This window comes from Hylobates moloch, unplaced genomic scaffold (assembly GCF_009828535.3).
Source record: "Hylobates moloch isolate HMO894 unplaced genomic scaffold, HMol_V3 SCAFFOLD_1, whole genome shotgun sequence".
In the NCBI taxonomy this organism is placed as follows: Eukaryota; Metazoa; Chordata; class Mammalia; order Primates; family Hylobatidae; genus Hylobates; species Hylobates moloch.
The window spans coordinates 73,580,196-73,598,220 of NW_026652276.1; the positions used below are offsets into that span (position 1 = coordinate 73,580,196).

The 18,025-nt window shown below is 36.3% G+C and overlaps 1 protein-coding gene across 1 annotated transcript in view; it reads left to right on the plus strand.

Annotated features, from left to right (window-relative positions):
- The window catches only part of ABCB11 (ATP binding cassette subfamily B member 11), a 96,619-nt gene that overhangs the window by 59,570 nt on the left and 19,024 nt on the right, over positions 1-18,025 (plus strand). Inside the window, exons 18-20 of the mRNA XM_032753388.2 lie at positions 1,785-1,949; positions 15,047-15,151; positions 15,242-15,403. Coding sequence (XP_032609279.1) covers positions 1,785-1,949; positions 15,047-15,151; positions 15,242-15,403 — 432 coding nt within the window. The remainder of the gene's footprint in view (positions 1-1,784; positions 1,950-15,046; positions 15,152-15,241; positions 15,404-18,025) is intronic.

Here is an 18,025-nt window from a genome sequence, read left to right on the forward strand (position 1 = left end):
CATATTCTTTTTTTTTTTTTTTTTTTTTTTATTGGAGATGCAGTCTTGCTCTGTCACACGAGCACCCTGAACCAGAGACGAAGGACTTTATTACTCATAGCAATAGCAGTAGCCAGTGTTCAGCATTTGCACTGGCTCCCCAACCCAACCCCCAGTTCCCACAAGGCAATGCCAAGAGGGCCAGATGATACCAGGAAATGAAGTGAGTGTTTTAAACAAGAGGAAACCCGGGCTTGAGGAGCCTGACTCTTTCATAATGGGCAGATGGGGGCAGTAAGGTTTGCACTTCGCTTGGGATGAAGACACCTTCTTTGTCCTCCAAAACTGTTTGCTGTACAAATACCCTTGAAAAAATAACCTGAATGAAGGCAATCAATGCCTCTGTTCACAAGATGTGCAAAAACATGGGAGACTCAGAAAGAATGTTTCCCCAGAATTACTTAGTCCAAGTCTCTCGTTTTAAGGATGAAATAACTGAGGTCCAGAGAGCTACAGCACTTGGTGATACACTTTACTGGTGGCCACGTAGGGCTTTTCCAAGAGCTCCAGCTAGTAAGCTGTCACAGGTGAAATAATTGAACAGAAGGACCTGCTGCATGAGTGAGCAGTAATGACAAAGTACAAATGGTGAGAGCAGGCCAAGAGAGAACTTGAAGTGGAGGCAGTACCAAATTCATCAGCAGTCCAAGTTGCCTTCCCTCATTTTATTTGACTTGCAACTGTAATGAAATGGACATGACACCAGACTTGCATTTAAATTGAATGTGGTCTTTGACTTTGTAAGCAAAGGGAAAATTTTTGAAGATCCTTGCTGTTGTCTATCCCTGCCGTTCTGCTCCCTAAAAGATAAATTACTGTGTTAATGAAAGAGAGCACTAATTAAGCTTTATTGTCGATTTGCTGTAGATATTTTTAGTAAATGTTAATAGAAAAGCTTTTAAAAATCAATACAAATCTATATAAGCTACTTAAAATCCTTTCTCAAAGTGGGTAATAAATTTAACAAATTAATGAATTAATTACCCTTAAGACCAAACATGAGTAGTATCCATAGCAAGGAAAAATGATGGCCAAAAAAGACAATGGAGGTCCATGTATAATATTTGCCTTTGAGAAGATAAAAAATTGCTAGCTCTGACTTTAATGGCAACTAAAGAGAAATGCTGATGAATGTCCACTCTGTGTGAAGAAAATGTGCAATTTAGAAATCCAAATGCAGTACTACTTACCTCTGGGTACTAATTAAGGAAAACCTTACTGAAAACATCTCAGTGATAACTGTTGACACCACTTAATATATTTTAAAAATTATTTTGTCTTATTTCATATATACTGGCCTGCCTTAGAGCTTTAGCCAGTTACTACATTATAGAACCTTGACATTTATTTTAAAAAATTGAAAATTTCACCAGTCCTCACAGGTATAAATACAACCGTAGCAAAAGTTTTCTTTTTTTAATGGGAGTTATTTTTCTCCAAGATCCAACGCATTTATTACTGTCTGAGAGTTAATACACATGTAATCATGAAATGAGAACTATAATGTCACCTTCAAATGCGTATTCCCTCAGTTCAGTTTTTATTCAAGCCACAGCAATAGTTTTGTTCAAAACGATTCCTCAACAAACCGCCATATCCCGTAGACATTTGAGGCCACTCATAACTAACCGAACTATGACTCTTAAATCTGTGAATGCCAAAGGATCTGCTGCAGAATGTCTTGAGTACATGCAAAATGTCTTGAGTACATTTAGATGATTAATATAACCCTCTCTCTGCTCAAGGACAAGGACATCCCTGTGCAGGAAGAAGTTGAACCTGCCCCAGTTAGGAGGATTCTGAAATTCAATGCTCCAGAATGGCCCTACATGGTGGCAGGGTCTGTGGGTGCAGCTGTGAACGGGACAGTCACACCCTTGTATGCCTTTTTATTCAGCCAGATTCTTGGGGTAAGTACACAGCTGGACTAGCTTTCTTTTTCTCATACCTTTTATTTTATTATTTTGATAAGTCCGCTCTTTGTTTTCATGTATTTAGCTCTTTTCTGTTAGTTCATTTTTCTCATCTCTAAAGAATGAAAAATTTCCTAAGCCTCCATCACATAGAGGGTAAGAAGGCAAAGCTGAGAACTCTCATTTGGGCTGGCAGGGCGCTCAGAGAGTCATCGTGCCTATAAAAAAAAATGGTACTATCACTGAAAATTTTGTGTTAGAAGTGGGCAATTTTTCTAGTAATGTATATCAAACCTAATCAAAATGCAAAGTGGATTCACTGAATAATACAAAAGGCTTTTAGGGAAATTTTGATCTTGCTGAACAGCAGAGGTACAAAGTTTGACTTATATAGCAGGTGTTAGTGTTTGATGTATGATTCTCCACTGATTGCACTATTGAAATAGGAATGTGGATAGGAAGCAGAAAAAGAAAGAGAGAAGTAAAATAAGGCATGGTTGAAAACTAAGCTTATTCCAATTTTTCACTTCCTAGAATTTCTTATATTCTCTATCTGACTTTATTGCTGTAATCATCATAATAACTATGAACATGTATTAGGCAATATCTAAGCACTTTATGTACAATAGTTCATTTAAGTTTACTAACAACCATCTAAGGTAGGTATTCTTGTTATTTCTATTTTACAAAGGAGCAAACCAAGGCACAGAGAGCTTAGGCTAGCAAGTGGTGGAGTTTGGATTCAAATCCAGCCAGTGTAACTGTAGAGCCAGGTTCTAGTAAAATCTTGTCATTGCAAGATTAGTTATCAAAGTTTGATCATGGAAACAGTACTGAAAGATGGCTGACTAGATGCAGGCAGTATGTGCCTTCTCCATGAAGAGGAATCAGAATATTAGGTAGATACTTACATTTGGAACAGATTTTCTGGGCTAGAACATTAGGATTCATCAAACAAGGGATGGGAAGCACCAGAAATAAGAAAGGAGAGGATCTGAGGCAGCTTACCCAGTTGGGGACTGCCTGAGAGCCACAAGAGGCTTTTGGATATGGGCAAACAGTAAGAGAGAAACATCCAGGGCTCCAAAATGGGCTTTTACAATCTTGGCTATGGGATAAATCCTTGACCCACTAGGGCCTTGTCCCTGACATGAAGAGCTGCCTAAAGATTCCATGGAGATGTTACTCCAAAAGGGAAACCCACACAGAATCACACTGGCATCCAATCCTGGAGCAGCCTCTGTCAGGCATCATTTTGAGGGCCTAGATACCAGGAATATACAAACACGCACTGCCTCTTCACTGCTCCAAGGAGAGAGAGGGGAGACTGGATAATATCATCGCCCCTGGGAGGATCCCTGCCACCCTGTTGTGGTCTACTGTTGAGACTGAGTCATGAACAGACTCAGAGTAGTATCATACAAATATCACACTACTGCATGAACCCAAAATCAAAGCCAAAGTATTTTTTAAAAATCTCCCCTACAAAAGCAAATTCAAAAATTGGAACAAGCAACTGATACATCAGATACACAGATATCAATGGAAGGACATAGGAAACATGAAAAAGCGTGGAAATATGACACCACCAAAGGACCACAACAAGTGTCCAGCAACCGATAATGGTTTGGCTTTGTGTCCCCACCCAAATCTCATGCCAAATTGTAATCCCCACATGTTGAAGGAGGAACCTGGTGGGAGGTAATTGGATCATGGGTGGGTGGATTTCCCCCTTGCTGTTCTTGTGATAGTGAGTGAGTTCTCATGAGATCTGGTTATTTAAAACTTTGTAGTCTTCCCCCTTCGCTCTCTCTTCCTCCTGGTTTGGCCATGTGAAGACATGCCTTGCTTCCCCTTCACCTTCTGCCATGATTGTAAGTTTCCTGAGACCTCCTCAGCCATGTGGAACTGTGAACCAATTAAACCTTTTTTCTTCATAAATTACTCATTCTCAGCATCAGTGTGGCCTGGATGTGAGACAAGAGTCAAAAAAGATTATTTTGGAGCTTTAAGATTTAATGACTGCCATGCTGGGTTTTGGACCTGATAGGGCCTGGAGCACCTTTGTTTTAGCCAATTTCTCCCTTTTAGAACAGAAAGATTTACCCAATCCTTGTACCCCCATTGTATCTTGGAAGTAACTAACTTATTTTTGATTTTACAGGCTCATAGTTGTAAGATACTTGCCTTGTCTCATATGAGACTTTGGACTTAGACTTTTGAGTTAATGCTTAAATGAGTTAAGACTTGGGGGACTGTTGAGAAGGCATGATTGTGTTTTGAAATGTAAGAAGGACATGAGCTTTTGGAGGGGTCAGGGGCGGAATGATATGGTTCGGCTCTGTGTCCCCACCCAAATCTCATGTCAAACTGTAATCCCCACATGTTTAAGAAGGGAACTGGTGGAAGGTGACTATATCATGGGAGGAGATTTCCCCCTTGCTGTTCTCATAATAGTGAGTGAGATCTCACAAAATCTGATAAAAGTAGGTAGCACTTCCCCCTTCACTCTTTCTTCCTCCTGCTTTGGCCATATGAAGATCTGCTTGCTTCCTCTTTTCTTTCCATCATGATTGTAAGTTTTTTGAGATCTCACCAGCAATGTGGAACTGTGAGTCAATTAAACCTCTTTTCTTCATAAATTACCCAGTGTCAGGAATAGCAGTGTGAGAACAGTTTAATACAGATACCAATCGAAAAGAATTTCTTGAAATGCCAGGTAAATAATTGAAAATATTGATTTTTAAAGATAATAAAATGGAAAAGAAATCTGAAAACCAATACAAAGAAATCAGAAATCAATTCAGGATATGAATGAGAAATTTACCAAGGGGATAAATAGCATTTTAAAAAAATAAGCAGAAATTCTGGAACTAAAAAATTCATTGAAGGAAATACAAAATACACTTTAAAGCTTAAATCATATACTAGACCAAGCAGAGATAAGAATTTCAGAACTTGAACACATGTCTTTTGAAATAATCCAGTCAGACAAAAATGAGGAAAAAAGAATAAAAAGAATGAACAAAGCCTTTGAGATGTCTTGGACTAAGTACAGTGACTGAACGTGGACTAAATAAAGCAACTGAACTTATGAATTATCAGTATCCTGAAAGGGAAGAGAGATCAGAAGGTTTAGAAAACATATTTTCAAAAATCATCAATAACAACCTCCCAAGTCTGTCAAGACTGTTAGACAACCAGTTCAGAAGTCCAGTGATTCCCCAGGCAAACACATTATAAAAAGGAATTCACCACTATATATTATGTTCAGAATGTCTAAAGTCAAAGTAAAAGAAAGAATTTTTCAATTAGCAAGAGTAAAGCATCTACTCATCTATGAAGGAAACCCCATCAGACTAGTAGCAGACTTTTCAGCAGAAACCTTACAGGCCAGAAGAGAAAGAGATGGCATTTTCAAAGTGCTGAAAGGGAAAAAAAAAAAACTGTCAGCCACGAATTTTGTATCCTGCCAGAATAAGCTTCATAAGTGAAGGAGAGATAAAGTTCTTCCCAGACAAGCAAACATTTAGAAAAATTATCACGACTAGATTGGACCTACAGGAAATGCTCAAAGGGATCTTAAACATGGAAACAAAAGGTCATTGCTCACCATCACAACAACACATTGAAATATAAAACTCACAGTTCATATAAAATAATCGCACAAGGAAGAAGAGAAAAAAATAAAATGGCATAACAGAATTTCATCAAACTACAAAGCCAAAAAAAAAAAAAACAGAGAAAAAGCAGGAAACAAATAATTTATAAAACAACTTGAAAACAATCAGCAATATGACAGGAGCAAAGCCTAACATATCAATATTAACCTTGAATATGTGACTCCCAAAAATCTGAGACAGGTCCCAGTTAATTTAGAAAGTTTATTTTGCCAAGGTTGAGGATGTGCACCCATGACACAGCCTCTGGAGGTCCTGACAACATGTGCCCAAGGCAGTCAGAGCACAGTTTGGTTGTATACATTTTAGGGAGACATGAGATATCAATCAACATATGTAAGGTGAACATTGGTTTGGTCTGGAAAGGCAGGACAAGCCAAAGCGGGGAGGGGTCTTCCAGGTCATAGGCAGATAAGAGACAAATGGTTACATTCTTTTGGGCTTCTGATTAGCCTCTCCAAAGGAAGCAATCAGGTATCCCTTTATCTCAGTGAGCAGAGCGGTGACTTTGAATAGAATGGGACTCAGGTTTGCCCTAAGCAGTTCCCAACTTGACTTTTCTCTTTAGCTTAGTGATTTTGGGGGCCCATATTTTCCTTTCACAAATGTAAATGGATTAAATGTCCACTTTTAAATACATATTGGAAGAATGGATTAAAAAATATAATCCAACTAAATGCTGACCATAAGAAACTCACCTTACCTGTAAAGACACATATAGACTGAGAGTTATGGGATATAAAAAGATATTCCATGCAAATGGAAAGCAAAGTTGAGGAAAAGTAGCCATACTTACATCAGATAAAACAGACTTTAAATCAAAAATAGTAAAAAAAAAAAAAAAGACAAGATAATTATGTGATAAATTCAACAAAACGTTATAACAATTCTAAATATATATGAACTCAACATCAGAGCACCCAAATTCACAAAACAAATATAAGCAAAACTAAAGAAAGATAGAGTGACACAATAATAGTGGGAGAATTTAACACCCCACTCACACACTAGACAGATCATCATGTCAGAAAATTAGCAAACAAACATTGGAGATAAACTGGACTTTATACCAAACTTAACAGACATTTACAGAACGTTCTACCCAACAACTAAAGAAGGTACATTCTTTTCATCAGGATATGGAACGCTTTGCAATATAGATCAGATATTAGGCCACAAAACAAGTCTTAATGAATTTTTTAAAAACTGAAGCCATATCAAGTATCTTCTCAGGCCACAGTGAAATAAAACTAGAAATCAATACCAAGAAGAAGTTTGGAAACTATACAAATACATGGAAATTAAACAGCATGCTCTTGAATAATCACTGGGTCAATGAAGAAATTAAGATGGAAATTAGAAAATTTTTTGAAATGAATGAAAATGAAAACACAACATACCAAAACCTGTGGGATACAGCAAAAGCAGTGCTAAGAGGGAAGTTGATAGCATTAAATGCCTACATAAAAAAAAGTAGAAAGATCACAAATTAACAATCTATCATTGCACTTCAAGAAACTAGAAAAAGAAGAAACCAAACCCAAAGTTAGCAAAAGAAAAGAAATAACAAAGACCAGAGCAGAACTAATCAAAATAGAAACAAAAAAAACAAAGGAGCAATGAAACAAAAAATTGTTTCTTTGAAAAGATAAAATGATAAGCTGCTAGCTAATCAAGAAGAGAGAAAATCCAAATAGACACAATCAAAAATGAAAAAGAAGACATTATAACAGATATCATGGAAACATAAAAGATTATCACAGACTATTATGAACACCTACACTGGAAAACTTAGAGGAAATAGATAAATTCCTGGAAACATGCAACCTACCAAGATTAAATCAGGAAGAAATAGAAAACCTGAACAGACTAATCATGAGTAGCAAGACTGAGTCAGTAATAAAAAATTTCCTAATAAAAAAAAATAAAAGCCCAGGACCAGAAGGATTCACAGCTGAATTCTACCAAACAGGCAGAGAGCTAATACCAATCCTCCTGAAACTATTTTAGAAATCAAAGAGGAGGGAATTCTCCCTAATTCATTCTACAAGGCCAATATCACCTGATACCAAAACCAGACTAGGACATCACAAAAACAGAAAACTACGGACCAATATCTCTGATGAACATAGGTGTAAAAGTCCTTAACAAAATAACTGAATCCAAGAGCACATCAAAAAGATAACACACCATGATCAGGTGGGATTTATACCAGGCATGCAAGGATGGTTCAACATATGCAAAGCAATAAACATGATATATCACATAAACAATATTAAGGGAAAAAATTATCATTTCGATAGATGCAGAAAAAACATTCAATGAAATTCATCATCCCTTATTGATAAATATTCTCAATAAACTAGGCATAGAAGGAACATACTTCAACATAATAAAAGCCATACAAACCAACAGCAAACATCATACTTAATGGGGAAAAGTTGAAAGAATTCTAAGACCTGGGACAAGATAACGATGCCAATTTTCACCACTCTTATTTAACATAGTACTGGAAGTCCTTGCCAGAGCAATCAGGCAAGAGAAAAAAAATAAAAAACATGCAAATTAGAAAAGAGGAAGCCAAATTATCCATGTTTACTGATGAAATGATATTATTTATAGAATACCCTAAGGACTTCACCAAAAACTCTTAAATTTAGTAAGTGAATTCAGTAAACTTTCAGGATACAAAATTAATTTACAGAAATCAATAGGGTGTCTATACACCAATATTGATCTAGTTGAGGGCCAAATCATGAAGTTAATCCCATTTACAATAGCTACAAAAAAATACTTAGGAATATATTTAATTAAAGAGGTGAAAGAGCTCCCTAAGAGGACCACAAAACACTGATAAAAGAAATCACAGATGCCACAAACAAATGGAAAAACATCCCATGCTCATGGATTGGAAGAATTAATAACATTAAAATGATCATACTTCCCAAAGCAATCCACTGATTCAATGCAATCCCTATCAAATTACCAATGTCATTTTTCACAGAATTAGAAAAAAACAATTTTAAAATTCACATGGAACTAAAAAAAAAGAGCCCTAATAGCCAAAGCAATCCTAAGCAAAAAGAACAAAGCTAAAGGTATCATATTATTTGGCTGACTAAATTTTTCTACCAAGGTATACAAATAGACACATAGATCAATGGAACAGAATAGAGAACCCAGAAACAAAGCCACATACCTAAAACCAAGTTATCTTTGAAAAAGTCAACAAAAATATTCATTGGAGAAGTGACACCCTACTCAATAAAAGGTGCTGGAAAAATTGGATAGCATATGCAGAAGAAAGAAATTAGACCCATACCTCTCACCACTTACAAAATTAACATAAGATAGATAGAACACCTAAACATAGACCTGAAACTATAAAAATACTAGAAGAAAACCTAGGAAAAACTCTTTTGGACATTTGCCTAGGCAAAGAATTTAATTCAAAGTCCTCAAAAGCAAACACAACTAAAACAAAAATAGACAAATGGGAATAAATTAAACTAAAAAGCTTTTGCCCAGCAAAAGAAGCAGTCAACAGAGTAAACAAACAACTAACACAATTGGAGAAAATATTTACAAACATTACATCTAACAAAGGGCTAATATTCAGAATCTATATAAAGAACTCAACTTAAGCAACAACCAAATAATTTCATTAAAAGGTAGGTGAAGGACATGAGCAGATATTTTTCAAAAGAAGACATACAAGCAGCCAACAAACATGAAAAAATGCTCAACATCACTAATCATCATAGATATGTAAATTAAAACCACAAAGAGATACCATTTTACACCAGTCAGAACAGCTATCTTTAAAAAGTATAAAAACAACAGATGTTAGCAAAGATGTGGAGAGAAAAGAATGCTTATACACTGCTGGTGAGAATGTAAATTATTACAACCTTTATGGAAAACAGAATGGAGATTTCTCAAAGAACTAAAAATGGAACTACCATTTGATCCAGTAATCCCACTACTGGGCTGTATTAGGGACAGCGTTCTCTAGAGGGACAGACTAATAGGATATATATCCATATATATATACACACACACACATACACACATATATATACATATATAGGAGTTTATATATAGGCATTTATAGGATATATATCCTATTTTGTGTGTATATATATATACACACATATATATGGGAGTAATAGGATATATATCATTTTATATATATATAGGAGTTTATTGAGTATTAGCTTACATGATCACAAGGTCCCACAATAGGCTGTCTGTAAGCTTGAGGGGCAGGGAAGGCCAGTCTGAGTCTCAAAACTGAAGAACTTGGAGTTCGATGTTTGAGGGCAGGAAGAATCCAGCAGGAGAGAAAGATGTAGGGTGGGAGGCTAGGCCAGTCTCACTCGTTTACATTTTTTTTCTTCTTGCTTTATATTCACTGAGAGCTGATTAAATTGTGCCCACCAGATTAAGGGTGGGTCTGCCTTCCCCAGCCTGCTGACTCAAGTGTTAATCTCTTTTGGCAACACCCTCACAGACTCACCCAGGGGATCAATACTTTGTATTCTTCAATCAAGTTGTCACTCAGTATTAGCCATCATATGGGCATATACAAAAGGAAAGAAGTCATTATGTCAAAAAGATACCTGCACTTATATGTTTATTGTCACACTATTCACAATAGCAAAGACACAGAATTGATCTAAATTTTTATCAACAGAGGATTGGATAAAGAAATATAATATACCATGGAATACTACTCAGCCATAAAAACGATGAAATCATGTCTTTTGCAGCAACATGGACAGAACTGGAGGACATTACCCTAAGTGAAAAAATTCAGAAACAGAAAATCAAATGCCACATGTTCTCACTTATAAGTGAGAGCTAAACAATGGGTAAACATGGACATACAGGGTGGAATAACAGACACTAAAGACTCCAAAAGGTGGGAGGATGGGAGGGAGATGAAGGTTGAAAAATTGCCTATTGGGTACAATGTTCACTATTCAGGTGATGGGTGCACTAAAAGCCCAGACTTCCATATGCATGTAAGAAATCTGTGCTTGTATCCCCTAAATATACAAAAATTTTAAAAAGTTAATTTTAAAAAAGAAGCAGTTTTAAAAAATGTGATCATGTTTTCTTAGCTGAAGTTCACACACACATATACACATAAATCCTTTGAGGTCCACAAGGAAGGAAACCTAGAACTGTCAACTTGTACAAGGTGACACTGCCGTTAGGTGATGGGGCCAGGACTAGAGAGCCCAGGTTTACCAAATCCTAGTCTATAGAATTTGCCAACATATCACATTGTCAGAGCTTAGTAAATGATAAAAGCTTACATTTTAGTTCCCTACTCCATTTCCTTCTCTCACATCACCTCTCCTGACTGTAAAAATGACCCCACAAGCATGAGTTGTACAGAAAAACCTGGATAATCCACAAACAAAATCAAGTCCGTTGTGTAAGGAGGGCCCCAGCCACCACTGTAGTTTTCGCATTGCCCCCTTGTGGTAAATGAAGAAATCACATCCATTTCAGAAAGGTAGAGAATCGGAAACACCCAACTTTGATTAACTGAATTTCTAGTTATATGGTGCCATAACCTTTTATGCTGAAAATCTTTGAAATAATTTATATTTCTTGATTTCCTACTAGGTACAATATCCAAATATAAAGTGAATCATCTTTTATTCCCTCAACAGATCTGCATTGTCTTCCCCAGACATGGTGCTGGGGACTGGGGAATGCATATCAGTTATGATGCTTTCCCCAGTGGAGTTTTCAGTCTGTGAGGAAGATAACATCAACAAAAAAAACCCCACTCATCATTCAACAAATATTTACCACCTATAGTTTTCCAGGCATTGTAACTAATGTTGAGCATAGAGTAGAGGACAAGAAAATCATTGTGTGTTTGTGTGTTGTTTGCACAAAGCTGACATTCTAGTAGGGAGAAGCTGGGGAAATGCATTTCACTGGGCAATGATGTTAGTGTAGAAGGTGTAGGGAATAGGGTTGGATTGGAAAGGTGTAGGGACTGAGCAGTGATGTTAGTGTAGAAGGTGTAGGGAATAGGGTTGGATTGGAAAGAATCCAAGCCTATGTCCTGGATGTTTGCTTTTTAAAAGAAATCCAAAATGTCAGCTTCTTTGCTGATTGTTTCTTTACCTCTTATAAAAGCAGAGTAAAGAATATACTCACCAATTCCACCCAAACTGTGCCTATGAGCTGCTGTGGAGAGTTCTGACTTTCCTGTCAGGAGATCTTTCTCCTGAAACTGGCTCTTCTAGTTACGTACCACATCCTGTATGCCCTGGCATCATGTCATACCTCTTCTCCCTGTCTCCATTTCCTACAAAATGAAGGATTTAAAAGATGATCTCTAAGATATCTTCCAGCTCTAGTGGTCCAGGAAATGGCTAAGTTAAAAAAAAAAAAAAAGATTCAACTATAATTGCTGTCCTTCTTGGGCACCTGCTTGGTCATTGGTGGTGACAATATTCTCTGTGTTTCTTCTGGTGACAACCAGAAACCTTAAGATGGACTTAGAGACTTAAGGGCTGCAGGACCAGAGTAGGCAGCATCTAGTTGATGAAATCCAAAGTCTGCTCGTCGTTCTTGTTCTCACAGGGTTATATTTGCTAAGAGAATGATGCTGAACAAACCACTATTTTTCCTCTCTGGTAAAGTATGTTGTCTCTTTGCATAATTATCATGTGTTCATTGGTAAACTCATGATGCTTTCTTCTCACAGGGTATAATTGTGAGTCTATTTATAATTGCTGTGTTTTCCTTCTGACGTACCTAAAGGGCACAATGTGCACATTTGGTATATTGAGACCACACTGTGGGAATGGACCCAGCAAATGATTGGGCCTTATTAGGAGCCCAGTTGCCAATCTAGCTAAGCCTCAATATACATGTAAGGCATAATTTGTCTGCTTCACTTTCCCTGTGTCTATTTGACTTGGAAAATGTGCCAATGTTCCAAGCACAGCACTTGGGATGTAGCATGCTGGGGAAAAAAAAATGGATGTGAGAGTCGCCAGCTCTGGATTTGTAGTAGGTCTCTACTCTGCACTATCTGTATATATTCGGGTGAGTGATTTATCCTTGATTAATTTCCTCATCTGTATAAGGAGCAAGAAAATCTACCTCACTAGGTTGTTTTGAGAATCATAATTCCTAATTTAAGTTAGAGCAGGTTAATCTACACATTTGACATGTGGTACATAGCAAAAGGTTAATGAATGTTAATTTTCTCCTTAAACAAATTTACCATTACAAAAATAGCAAAGATGTGTGCCAAAACTACAGCTAGCCAAGGAACAGAGGAATCTATGGATGGATAGCCCTTGGAGTTGCATTTCAACAGTAAGAATATACAAAGAACTCGTGGAGCAGAATTTTATGAAAAAAGATTATGGATAGAGAGATGCCCGATCTTGAATTGGACAGTTGTGTGAATTTTAACATTAGCTAAATGCTCTTTTGTTTTTTAACACTGAGAAGGTAAGTAATACGAAAAGCTAAAAGAGCATACCCAGAAGAAAACCACCGCACCGGAAGCCAAAAAACAGGCATTTTCTTATCTAGTAATAACCACTAGCTTAATGAACTTGAACAAACAACTTGATGTTTGGGGCTTTATTTTCCATGTATAAGAGTTAAATGGGAAAATCTGTGGTTCTATAGACCATCGTTATAAAAGGTGACCCTGAGGAATGGGAATTGTGTCATCACAGTTTGGGGTTTCAGGGTATTTGCACAGTAATTTTTAAAATATTTATCTTTAAATTTTTGAATTTTTAGACTCTGTAAACTTATGAGTTATGCTATGCTGGGAAGAATTACTGTGCTACTTTCCAAACCCACTTTTACCAGTATTGAGCACCATGACGGCCCTAGAAACTTCATCCTACAAACAGTAAAATCTCATTAATTTAGAACCCCTCCTACTCACTTTGCAATTTGCCATAATTTGAACGGGTTACTCTTGCTTTACAAAAAAAGGATTTGTTAATGGAGTAGTACATATTGTTTCCAAGGAGATTTATTTGGCAAATAGTAGGTACTTAGTAAATATTTTTGAATAAATGGTTTCCTTTGAACTACTGTTTGTTGACACTGTTTTAATGACTCAAATTAATTCAGGAAAATGAATAAAGATGTATTGTATAGCTCTCTAATGCATACTTCTTCTGACCTTCCCAGTTCCCTCACCTGGCCTAAATTTCAAAGGTTCTGTTATGCACAAAATCCATTTCACCACAAGGCAATGTCATTGGAGTATGTTCTTTCATTTTTCTTATTGCAACAAGATCCTCAGTTACTTGAACAAATGTCTGTAAATTCAGAATATGTTTGAGTGTAGTTTACTAAGCATTATACACAAAAAACTCCCACTCACAATGGCCATAGTTTTTTAGGGGGTGGGGGAATGTTTCAGCTTCTGGTGAGTTAGAGGCAACAACCTCAATATCAGATGAATGACATTTTTTTCTCTCCTAAGGCAATTCCAGTCAATGCTTTGATAATTTCTTTTTTAATGCTGTATATTCTATAAAACTAATTAACCGGCACATTACCTGAGTGAAAGTCTTATTTTCTTTCATTTAGTAATAGAGAAAGATATAGGTCAAAATATTAATACAACTTTGAGTTTTGTCCCAGACAACATTTCCAGATCTCGATTCCCTCCCTTCCTCCCTCCCTTCCTTCCCTTTTTCCTTCATGACTGCCTCTCTCCTTCCCTCCCTCTTTGCTTCCTTTCTTCCTTCTTCCCTTCCTTCCTCTCTTCCTTCTTCTTTCCCTCCTTCCTTTCCTTCCTTCCTTTCTTCCTTCTTTCTCAGCTTTATTGCTTAAATGATTTAAGTCATTTCATCATCCTTTTCATCTGCGTCGATGAAAAACCAACACAATTGCCTAAAAAGGCAAAATAAAATAACAAGACAAAAATTCTGTAAGTCATCACCATTGGTTTTCATTCACCAGGTTTTCCGCCCCACAGAGGACTGTAGTACATTGTCATCATATTCATAGCTAACTTTCGTTTAATTACTAGCATGTTTAAAGTGGAACCATTATTTAAAAGACTTTATTTTTTAGAGCACTTTTAGGTTTACAGCAAAATTAGAGGAAGGTGCAGAGATTTCCCATATACCCCCTACCCCCCTACATGCATAACCTCCCCCATTATCAACATCTCCCACCAGAATGATACATTTGCTACAGTTAATGAACATACATTGACACATCATTATCACAGATCCACAGCTTACATTAGGGTTCACTCTTGGTGTTGTATATTTTATGACTTTGGACAGATATATAATGACATGGTAAGAAAAATTCATTTTAAACATGTAAATAGGTTTATTTTTCTATTTATAATAACAAAGTTACTTCCTTGCTTACTATCTTTCCAAGACTTTTTCACTTCCTGATAAAGAGGAACAAAGGTCACAGATCAATGGTGTGTGCCTACTTTTTGTAGCAATGGGCTGCGTATCTCTTTTCACCCAATTTCTACAGGTAAGAAATGTTATTTTTCAGTAAGTGATTTAGTTATTTTTCCTTTTTTCTCATTAAAATGTCTCTAAAATCTCCTTCTTCATGTTTTAGGGATATGCCTTTGCTAAATCCGGGGAGCTCCTAACAAAAAGGCTACGTAAATTTGGTTTCAGGGCGATGCTGGGACAAGACATTGCCTGGTTTGATGACCTCAGAAATAGCCCTGGAGCATTGACAACAAGACTTGCTACAGATGCTTCCCAAGTTCAAGGGGTGAGCTATGGGAGGGGAAATAGAAGTGTATTAACTGCATTGGCATTCTTTCGTTAGAGCATCCTGACAATCACCTGCATGTTTTCTATGGAATAGGGACCAGTGGGATTGGGATATCCTAAAGCCACTGCTTCTAACACTGACAAACAGCAGCTAAAGCACGGTGTCTCCCAGGCAGTGCCCAGAATCAGTATATGGCATGCACCAAAATCTGTCAGGGTTTTGGATTTCCTCTGAGTCTAACTTTGCTGAGACTCATTTCTGAGTCTGTTTTCAGGCCCAGAGGCTCAGCTTCAACAAGATTCAATACCGCCCCCCAGAGGGTGGGTGAAGAGGGCAAGGAAGTCTCCTTACTCACACAGGACCCCAGAGTGTGGTTTAGCCTTGTGAACAGAGAAGCTGTCCTGGGCAGCCTCTGGAGGAGCCCAGGGGGAAAGAAACTGGGGGAAAGTAATAAACGATTTTTATCTAGAATCTTGAAGGCGTCGAAGGGCTGACTTTCTGATTAAGGTAGACAGAGCTGTGGTGTGTAAACCCCAAAACCTACAGCCTTGTTCGAGGGGCTTACGCACATGATGAGGCTAGACTTTTATAAAACCTGGTGTTTGGATTGAAGTGAGGAGAGCCAAATTTCCCTTCCAACATCTCTACCCACTTTCTGTGAAAATTTAAAAAAAAACCCTAACTTAAAATTATTTTAAAAAAAAAGAAATAATATGTTAATAAACTCTTTAAAAAACAAAACCAAAGGAAAAAAATTTTACATACAATTTTAAAACTGAACTATGATCTGTGAGACCCTTGGAAGAAAAAAACTCACTGGACTGATAGTGCTGTACTGTAGCACGTCTCAACTCCTAGACAGTTTAACCAAAAATGCCAAAAATGATATGGCAGAATTTCAACGGATCATGGAATCCTTTTACTCACCGGGAAATCCCTGTAAATAGGTCACTTTCAATTCATCTAGGCTTTTTCTGTAAGCACATGTGTTTCCCATAGACTTAGGGTTACACTCTACATATGTGTTGCAGTCTTTCTTTTTTCCCCTGAAATAATCTAAGGTGAATATATTTTCATAATTATGTATTCTTCTACAATAGATTTTTAATGAGTGCACAATACTTCATTCTCATCTACTGTCATGTCTTAAAGGATTCTCTAGTTACGTTTTTCCCCTAGGTTTTTTTCCTCCTTATAAGCAATTTATATCATTTTATATCGAGCTTCCCACATCCTTGAGTATATTCTTAGTTCTCAAAATGTAATCACTGAATCAGTGTATAATCATTTTGGAAGATTTTGATATGCATTGCATAACTGCTTAAAGAAAGTTTGTTCCAATTTCACTCTCATCACTGAAGTACTGTAGTCTACTCCCCTTACTCTTGAATTTAGGCTAAATACATAAGTCATAATCTTATCTATTCTATTTTTGTGTCCTTCAATCTGCAAGGAGCTTTTGAAGGTGATTTACTATCACTAGAATTCAGAGAGTAACATCTAATTATCTTACAAACACTCATCTTTTTAGAAAGAGGATTTTCTCAGAATTTTTCTAATACTTTTGTTGTTTTTTAAAAAACAAGATTGCTAGCCCAGGTCAAACTTATCTTAAGATTAGTGTGAGGTAGATTTGGCTTTGTTTTCTTGAAGCTGGATAGAAAATATTTCAAAAATATATTTTTAATATAGATTACATTTTCTACTGGTTTGAAATGTTTCCTCCGATTGTGAATATTAACTTCCCATATATACTTAGAACTAACTTTGGAGATTCTCTAGTCTGAATTGAACAATTTGACTTATTCTATTTAAAACCTTATTGTTTTAATTCATAATTTTTTAAATTTTTATAGATAGATACCAAGTAGGTGTATATATTTATGGGGTACATGAGAGGTTTTGGTACAAGCATGCAATGTGAAGTAAGTGCATTATGAAGAATGGGGTATCCATTTCCTCAAGCACTTATCCTTTGTGTTACAAACAATCCAATTACACTCTTAGTTATTTTTAAATGTACAATTAAATTATTTACTATAGTCATTCTATTGTGCTATCAAATAGTATGTCTTATTAATTCTATTTTCTTTGCACCCTTTGTTTTAATTCTTATAACTTGATACATTTTAGTATCTGGTAAGGCAAATCCCTGCACACTAAGTTTTCCTTTTCAAAATTCTCTTATCTATTTCTGGATGTTAATTATTTTAATGTACTTTACACTCATTTTAATTTCTTCTAAAAATTTATTTTTATTCTGGTCAAATTCATATACACACATACATACACAGTAGGATTGCTATTGTGGGGATACTAAATTTTCCTGAGAGACATGCAAACAAGACTCTAGTTTTTAGCAAGATTCATAGTTATATTAATATGTCCCACTGTCTTGCTCACTTTTTCTCATGTATTTTTTCCACTATTTCCAATGAGATGTTTTTCTCAATTACATCCATAAATGAGTTGAGATGAAAGCTATTAGTTTTTGTATACTTATCTTAAGGACTTTCCAAGCTCTCTTATAAGTTATAATTTTAGAAATTTAATATAGTCTACTGGGTTTTCTAGATATATAATAAAATACCAGTTATAGTTCTGAGATATTACAGGTTT